We start from the raw sequence: 9616 nt of genomic DNA, 5'->3' as shown, positions 1-9616 counted from the left end.
CAGTACAGAGGTTCCTCAGAAAATTATAGAACTATCATATGCTCTAATAATCCCACTTCTGGGTATGCATACAAAAGAACTGAAGTCAGGATCCTGAAGACATATTAACACTCATATATTCATTACAGACTATTCACAATAGCCAAAGTGTAGAAACAACATTTAAGTTGTTTGGCTTTATTCATCTGTCAGTGAATAAAGAAATGTGATATATACATACAATAGAATATTATTCAGCCTTTAAAAAAGGAAATTCTTGGTTGGGCGTGGTGACTCACGCCTGTAATGCCAGCACAGCACTCTGGGAGGCCAAGGTGGGAGGATCGCTTGAGACTAGCAGTCCAAGATGAGCCTGGGCAACATGGTGAGGCCCCATCTTTACAAAACATTAAAAACTTAGCCGAGGCCGGGCGCAGTGGCTTGCGCCTGTAATCCCAGCACTTTGGGAGGCCGAGGCGGGTGGATCATGAGGTCAGGAGATCGAGACCATCCTGGCTAACACAGTGAAAACCTGTCTCTACTAAAAATACAAAAAAATTAGCCGGGCGCGGTGGCGGGCGCCTGTAGTCCCAGCTATTCAGGAGACTGAGGCAGCAGAATGGCGTGAACCTGGGAGGCGGAGCTTGCAGTGAGCAGACATCGAGCCACTGCACTCCAGCCTGGGCGACAGAGCCAGACTCCGTCTCCAAAAAAAAAAAAAAAAAAAAAAAATTAGCCGAGGCTGTGGTCTCAGCTACTGGGAAGGCTGAGGCTGAAGAGGCTGAGGTGGGAGGATTGCTTGAGCCCAGGAGGTCAAGGCTGCAATGAGCTGTGACTGCCACTGCACTCCAGCCTGGGTGACAGAATGGGACCCTGTCTCAAAAAACAAACAAAACAAAACAGGAAATTCTCCAATATGCTACAAGATAGATGGACCTTGAGAACATTACGCTAAGTGAAATAAGCCAATTACAAAAAGACAAATACTGTATGAATTCACTTAGATGAAGTATCTAAAATGGTCAAATTCGGCCAGGCACGGTGGCTCATGCCTGTAATCCCAGCACTTTGGGAGGCTGAGGCGGGCGGATCACTTGCGGTCAGGAGTTCGACACCAGCCTGGCCAACATGGTGAAACCCTGTCTCTACTAAAAATGAAAAATTAGCTGGGTGTGGTGGCACATGCCCATAATCCCAGCTACTCTGGAGGCTGAGGCAGGAGATCTCACTTGAACTCGGGAGGCAGAGGTTGCAGTGAGCCAAGATTATACCACTGCACTCCAGCCTGGGCAACAAGAGCAAAACTCTGTCTCAAAAAATAAATAAAATAAAATGGACAAATACATAGAATCAAAGCTTACTAATCAATGCACATAAAAGCCAAACAAGATGAATAAACTCTAGAGATCTGCTGTACAACATTATATCTATGGTCAACAATAATGCATTGTACAAACATTTGTTGAGAGTGGATCTCATGTTAAGTATTCTTACAATAAATTTTTTTTAAAGATCATACCAAGAACTTAGTTATACATAAATGGATCAATACAAGGAGGATGTAGCAAATGGTAACCTGCAGAAAATGATCCCAAATTCAATTTTTCAGAGACTTAAATGATACCTATGTGGTTGGGAGACACGAACAAGTGGATAACAGGCAGGAAATAAAAAGTCCCACTATAGAGTAAAAATTAAGTCCATAGCATGAACTATGAGATTAACAATGTAAATTTGTGTTTTTTTGTTTTGTTTTGTTTTGAGACGGAGTCTCGCTCTGTCATCCAGGCTGGAGTGCAGTGGCACAATCTCGGCTCACTGCAACCTCTGTCTCCCAGGTTCAAGCTATTCTCCTGCTGCTGCCTCCTGAGTAGCTGGGATTACAGGCGCGTGCCACCACACCCGACTAATTTTTTGTGTTTTGTTTTGTTTTGTTTTGTTTTGTTTTAACAGAGAAGGAGGTTTCACCATGTTGACCAGGCTGGTCTCGAACTCCTGACCTCAAGTGACCCACCCGCCTTGGCCTCCCAAAGTGTTGGGATTACAGGCATGAGCCACCGTGCCTGCCCAGCCTAACAATGTAAATTTGACCGAGGCAGGTGGATCACTTGAGGTCAGGAGTTTGAGACCAGCCTGGCCAATACGATGAAACCCCATCTCTACTGAAAATACAAAAATTAGCCAGGCATGGTGGCTGTAATCCCAGCTACTCGGGAGACTGAGGCAGGAGAATCGCTTGAACCCAGGAGATGGAGGCTGCAGTTAGCCAAGACCACGACACTGCACTTCAGCCTGGGTGACACAGCAAAACCCTGTATTAAAAAAAGAAAAAAAAAATGTGAATTTGAGAGGATTGCTGTGTAGACTGAACAAAGGCCCCTAAAATGTCCACATCCTAATCCCTGGAACTTGTATGTTACTTTGCATGGCAAAAGGGACTTTGCAAAAGTACTTAAGGATTTTGAGATTGGGAGATTACCGAAGTGGGCCCAATGATGTAATCACAAGTGTCCTTGTAAGAGGAAGTCAGAAGGAAATACCATCACAGAAAGAAAAGCAATGTGATGATGGAAGTAGGGACTTGAATTATTATGCTGGCAAAGAATGCTGGCAGCCACCAGAAGCTAAAAGAAGCAAGGAAAGAATTCTTCCCTGGGGCCTCTAGAAGGAACCAGGAATTGTATTTTGGCCCAGTAAAGCTGATTTTGAGCTCTGAACTCAGGAAGTGTAACAGAATACATTTACATTGTTTTAATCTACTAAATTTGTGGTTTACTATAACAGCCATAGGAAACTAATACAATTACTGACATGGTATTTCAACAATCAGAATCCAAGGTCTGCATCTGTTTGATAAAACGTTTTTAAAATGCACCAAAGATTTAAAAAGTGGTTTTAATTTTACCAAAATCAAGGCAAGCATATGATTTATCTATGTATACATACCTGGTTTTAAAAACACAATGACATCTTTCAGGGCAGGTAACTAGGGACTTATTCTCAGAAGTCAAAAAGACCCTACTGAAATACTGGAATTGGATGAAGGGGTATCTCATTTGCTATTACCATAATGACTATACCCACTATTATTTCCTCATCTCTGGAGTTCCCTTGTTCCTTTATCAACTCCCCTCAATCTATCTCTGAGAGAAGTGGGGGATTACGGAATCCTGCTATTCTTGATTTAATCTCTTACTTTTAAAACAAGGAATAAGGCATTTTTTAAAAGAAACCTAGCAGTTTCTTATAGACATTGATGCTAAGGAAAACCAAAAATATTTATTTTTTGAGGCAAGGTCTCACTCTGTCACGCAGGTTGGAGTGCAGTGGCACAACCATAGCTCACTGTGGCCTCAAACCACTGGGCTCAAGTAATCCCTGCCAAACCCCTGCCTCAGCCTCCCCAGTAGCTGAGACCACCAGTGTGCACCACCATACACAGTTAATTTTTTAAATTTTTTGTATAGACAAAAATTGGGATCTCACTATATTGCAAAGGCTGGCTCAAACTCCTGGCCTTAAGCAATCCTCTGGCCTTAGCCTCCCAAAATGCTGAGATTACAGATGTGAGCCACTATGCCCAGTCATCAAAAATATTTAATATCAGCAAATACTTGTAAGGATACAGATAATTATTTTACATAAAGCATACAGTATGAGCATGTTCCTGATACAAAAAGAAGGCAGAGATAATACTATAACCTGTAACATAAACTAGAATTAAGTAAATATTTTTGTTATATGATACAGGTGGCTCTCATGAGGTCCACCCAAAATAAAATAATAAATATGCTATTTGGCTGGGGGCAGTGGCTCATGCCTCTAATCCCAACACTTTGGGAGGCCAAGGCCGGTGGATCACCTGAGGTCAGGAGTTGGAGATCAGCCTGGCCAAAATGGTGAAACTCTGTCTCTACTAAAAATACAAAAATCAGTCGAGTGTGATGGTGCGGTGGTGCAGGCCTGTAGTCCCAACTACTTGGAAGGCTGAGGCAGGAGAATCGCTTGAACTTGGGAGGAGGAAGTTGCAGTGAGCCGAGATCACATGACTGCACTCCAGCCTGAGTGACAAAGGAGTGAGACTCCGTCTCAAAAAATAAGATAAATACACTATTTATGGAATTAAAAACTGCTTTTAACAAGGTTTATGAGACAAATCCAGACCAGCGTAATATCTTGATCTTATGAAAAAATGAACAGTTTACTACTTTTAAATATTGATGTCACAGTTAATCCTAGAATCATCACTTAATTGACATACTTCATGGATTTAAGTTCAGGGTGTCAATTTTTTTTCTTTTTTTGAGATGGAGTCTTGCTCTCTCACCCAGGCTGGAGTGCAGTGGCACAATCTCAGCTCATTGCAAACTCCACCTCCCAGGTTCAAGTGATTCTTGTACCTCAGCCTCCCAAGTAGCTGGGTTTATAAGTACATATCACCACACCCAGCTAATTTTTGTATTTTTAGTAGAGACAGGGTTTCATTTTGTCAGGCTGGTCTCGAACTCCTGACCTCAGGTGATCCACTGGCTTTGGCCTCCCAAAGTGCTGGGATTACAGGCATGAGCCACCACGCCCGGCCAATGTTTTTATCGTTTACAAATTTAGGTTAATACGAAAATTTAGTATTCTCTTTGCTTAATTAGGTGCTCACACTTGATATGAAGCTTTGTGTACTATAAAAAAGTAGGCCGGGTACTGTGGCTCACCCCTGTAATCCCACTACTTTGGGAGGTTGAGCCGGGCTGATCACTTGAGGTCAGAGTTCAAGACCAGCCTGACCAGTATGATGAAACCCCATCTCTACTAAAAATACAAAAATTAGCCAGGTGTGGTGATGCACACCTATAGCCCCAGCTGCTCAGAAGCCTGAGGCAGGAGAATCACTTGAACCCAGGAGGCAGAGGTTGCAACGAGCCGAGACTGCGCCACTATACTCCAGCCTGAGTGACAGAACGAGACTCCGCCTAAAAAAAAAAGTAGCAGAAAAGTCATACAAATGAAGAATAAGGCTCCACAATAAACCTATTATTAGACAGGTAATCTAACCCTCTAGAGGATTCACTTCGTAGCTTTCCAGTTTCATAGTGTACTCTATACTAATAATGCATATTTTTTCAGGAAAACAGATTTAAGTGTTCTTATCATCTCAAATAAACTGCTAAGCATATTGCACAAATATGTTTGTCTTTTTTTTTTTTTTTTTTGAGGCGAAGTCTTACTCTGTCACCCAGGCTGGAGTGCAGTGGTGCAATCTTGGCTCACGCAACCTCCACCTCCCAGGTTCAAGCTATTCTTCTGCCTCAGCCTCCCATGCAGATGGGATTACAGGCATGCATCACCACACCTGGCTAATTTTTGTATTTTTTTAGTAGAGATGGGGTTTCACCATGTTGGCCAGGCTGGTCTCGAACTCCTGGCCTCAAATGATCTGCCCACCTTGGCCTCCAAAGGGCTGGGATTACAGACGTGAGCCACCACACCCGGTCCATGTGTATTGTCTGTTTAGTTAACAATGAGATGCCTGAAGAAATAAAAATCAACTACTTGTACTAAAATATTTGCATAGCATGGAAGAACTACACAAAGAAACCTTTACCACATTCAAGAAGTATTCACAAAATAAAGTATATACAATTTAAAATTTAGCTGCTCAAAAAAGATGTCATCATATAGACAGTAGGGCAAAGTACTAACATAAAAAACTTAGTTCTATGATTACAGTGAATTTGACACCAACCAATAGATGTGTTTATAATCGTAACACAGTCCTTACTAACAATGTAATCAAGGATTTTTTTTTTTTTTTTGAGACGGAGTTTTTGAGACGGAGTTTTGCTCATTACCCAGGCTGGAGTGCAATGGCGCGATCTCAGCTCACCGCAAACTCCACCTCCCGGGTTCAAGTGATTCTCCTGCCTCAGCCTCCCGATTTTTTTATTTTTAGTAGAGACAGGGTTTCTCCATGTTGGTCAGGCTGGTCTCGAACTCCTAACCTCAGGTGATCTGTCTGCCTTGGCCTCCCAAAGTGCTGGGATTACAGGAGTGAGCCCCTGTGCCTGGCCAAGGATTTCTAATTGTATTCTGATAGTAAAAGTTGTTAAGTCATCAAGAATTTAACTGAGAAACTGTTCTAGAAATCCAAATTTGACATCTCAAGTCAGAGAAAAGGAAATGTATACACACAAAAGAAGTGTTACTTATGGGAACATAAATAATTAAAAGTTAGCTACTTTCCCAGATGTGATAGGAGAAAAAGAATGAATTGACTATATGATCTTTTGGAAAGAAAAGCCTAAGTTTACCTTTGGATATACATAGGGTAATTCAAACAAAAAGTGGAGCCTAACTTCCTTATCACACAGAACTGTCTTTTTCCCCTTAGAACACTTACTTTTATAAATCAATGGTTTGCCAGGCTTATTAATTTTTTAGTAGTATTTATGTACATATAAGTACATTTTCAAAATTCTGAAAACAGTATTAAGGAAAAACAGGAACCATTTCACTTAGGTCTTACCTAGTATAGTGAATCAACTTCACAGTGCAATGAATATTAGTAACATCATCAACATGAATACAAAAGCAAGACTACAAACTGATTATTTTCTTTTGGAGATGTTTTATGATCAATTCCAAACATACAGTACAGGGAAGGTGAAATGAGTAAGAAAAAAAAATCATATTTAAGTCCCCGTTAACACTAAGCTATATTATTCAAAATGTGTTTCAAAATACTCAGCCAGATCACCAAATCTCAGTCACTACCTTAGTATAAATATTCACTAAGAAAATAGTCAAGCAACAGAAATCCATTGTGAGACACCATCTAGAGAGAACAGCTACACTGCTATATATAATTTATTAACTTAGTAGTTTAGTCTCTCAATATTTAGCAAGTTTAAAAATTACCATTACCATTGGTTTATAGTGCCATTAATATAAATCCATAATTTCAAAGTCAACATTCCTTTCACTGTGAACTAAGACTTCTTAAAAGATAGTTGTGGGTTGGGGAACAGTAATGACTGTAGCTGGTGGGCACTGTTCAAAGCCAAAAAGACTGACAAGCTTGGAAAGGCATACACTATATATACACACACTCTCAGTATACTACTGTTCCCCTTATTTTTGCTGTACATTCTTGTCTCAAAAGATGGTATAAATTATTCCCTTAAATTTGAAAAAACAAGATGAATACATTTTCATCTTCATTTCAAAATTATCCTTTTAAATAAAAAAGTTCCTCATGTTTGTTAAATCTGTTCAAAAGTTGGATTTAAATACTTTCTTCACAACATGTACAATGTTTTCACTCTTAGTGCCTCATTACAAACAGTTTGGCAATAAGACCTCCAGTGCTTTATCAAAAATGGCATTCAATAGATTATAAGATTGTTAAATCTGCATTCTTACCACAATGAATTATAACAAAGTCCAAAAAAAGTATGACTATTCATCAACACCCTTGGAACCTATGAATTATTGCAAATAATCTCACACGTGCATGTAATTCAAACATAAACTTCGTAGGAGAGGGGGTGTAAAATAAATACTACAGTATTTCTTCAATTCTATTTAATGCTGCCTAGCTGGTTAAATCAAAGATTAATATTACTAACAGGAGGAGTCAAACTATTTTAAGGACTGTTTTCTAAGTAGAACAATTTTGCGAAACAAAGATAAGCAAGAGCCTACGCAAATACATTTTCTTGTAGTGTAATGTAATTGCTAATATGAGGTATAATCTGTAAGCAATTAATACAAATATAAATAGGCATAAGCCACCACTAACTCAGTCTGGTGAAAAGCTTCTCAGCTAAAGTAGTTTGAGGATAAGGTTAAGGGAAATGAGAAGGGGTGGACAGGGCAGGTTTCCAGTGGGAACATAATTTATGTGCCTTACCATTGTGATCATCCTGTACCAGTCCATTGTTGCAGAAAGGTAAATCCTTTCCAAGTATGTTACACTTTATGTAGCACGGCAAAATTATTTAAGTATTACTAATGCTTCATTTGCATTTGTATTTAGATATACACATAATTATATATGCATATCAAAAACTATAAACAATTTTAAAACACTTTCATCTCAATTGGGGAAAGTTAACAGGTAAGACAAAACTATGTACTACAGAATTTTTTAGGATATCTAAACTCCAGGTAAAACCAATGGAAAACATTTCTACCTCTTTAGTAAATGGCTTGTGTGAAACCTCAAGCTCTCCCTCATTTTTTTTACAGATGGGTTTGTCTGATGAGGATTGTGACCCAATGATTGTTTAGCAGCAATTTTACCAAACTGTAAATTCTTTTATTAACAGGCATTATAAACAGATAATACTAATCTTATTCAAAAACCATGAGTGCCACACTGGTGAATGTACAGCTTATGAATAACTTAAAAAGTATTTCCCATTTTAAAAGGCAAACCCAGCATACAAAAACCTATACTAAACAAAGAAGCTATAATATGGATACATGATTGATGTGTCTAAAATGATATATACAGTACATAATTGTTAATTATATGATCAGTACATTTTTCCATATGATTCCCTTCATGCTTCACTTTCCCCAGAAACTGAATTCTGTACTTCCTCTTCTAAAATTGGTACAATCAGGTTATCCTTGGACATCAAATTGTATTTCATCACAAATTTAGTAAACCGATGACACAAAAATGTTTCATTCTGTAGAGAGGAAGACAAAAATGTTATTTTAATTCACTATCCCAAACTAAAAGACTAGAAATAACATCAATATATTACTGTTATGCTGATAAGAATGTATCAAGATAATTAGTGAAATATACTTACTTCATATTCATCAAATATCTGCCGATGATGAAAATAAGCATGTGAAAATATTCTGTAAATCCTACGGCATACTGATCCTAGTTTCGCTACAGATGATTCCTTTATGCTAACCCTAGAAGTAGAAAAGAAACCATAGATTCTTAGAACTGGATAGAATCTTAGGAACAATATAGATCAGTTTTCTCAGCTTACAAGTGTAGACACTGACACCTAGGGAAAATAAGTGACTACTCCAAGGTCACACTGCAAGTAAATGCCTGGAGCCCCTGCTCCTCAGTTCTGGGCCAGTGTTCTTTCTACCTAATCACAGGGCCTAAGTTAAATTCAGCATTGTAGTTTTGAAACTTTGTAAAAGTTTAATGCAGTTAGAATAAATCCCTGACATTTCCAAATTTACTAAAACATCTATTTACAACATTAATACGTTGTCCACTAGAGGCGACTGAAAACTCCTGAAAGGAATTATTGTTTTATTTTACAGAACTAGGTTATTCTTTCCTTTTTTTTTTTTTAGAAATTAAGGCCGGGTGTGGTGGCTCATGCCTGTAATCCCAGGACTTTCAGAGGCCGAGGCAGGTGGATCACCTGAGGTCAGGAGTTCGAAACCAGCCTGGCCAACACGGTGAAACCCCGTCTCTACTAGAAAATACAAAAATTAGTCAGGCGTGGTGGCAGGCACCTGTAATCCCAGCAACTCATGAGGCTGAGGCAGGAGAATCACTTGAGCCTGGGAGGCAGCGGTTACAGTGAGCTGAGATTGTGCCACTGCACTCCAGCCTGGTTGAGCAAGACTCCATATATAAAAAGAAAAAAAGAGA

At 39.2% G+C, this 9616-nt stretch overlaps 1 protein-coding gene across 3 annotated transcripts in view; it reads right to left on the bottom strand.

Annotated features, from left to right (window-relative positions):
• Positions 1-6402: 6402 nt before the first annotated feature.
• The window catches only part of LOC100605912 (10 kDa heat shock protein, mitochondrial), a 52223-nt gene continuing 49009 nt past the window's right edge, over positions 6403-9616 (bottom strand). For 2 of the 3 annotated variants that reach the window (XM_003253889.3, XM_003253891.3), the window contains 2 exons: positions 8799-8910; positions 6403-8672 (listed from right to left, as the gene is read on the bottom strand). In XM_003253889.3, coding sequence (XP_003253937.1) covers positions 8541-8672; positions 8799-8910 — 244 coding nt within the window. In that variant the 3' untranslated portion in view covers positions 6403-8540. The remainder of the gene's footprint in view (positions 8673-8798; positions 8911-9616) is intronic. The other variant, XM_030803176.1, reaches the window with a different exon arrangement.

Source organism: Nomascus leucogenys, chromosome 22a (genome assembly GCF_006542625.1).
Source record: "Nomascus leucogenys isolate Asia chromosome 22a, Asia_NLE_v1, whole genome shotgun sequence".
NCBI classification, from domain to species: Eukaryota; Metazoa; Chordata; class Mammalia; order Primates; family Hylobatidae; genus Nomascus; species Nomascus leucogenys.
Note: the sequence above shows the minus strand (reverse complement) of the source record. Positions and strands in the feature narration are given on the sequence as shown.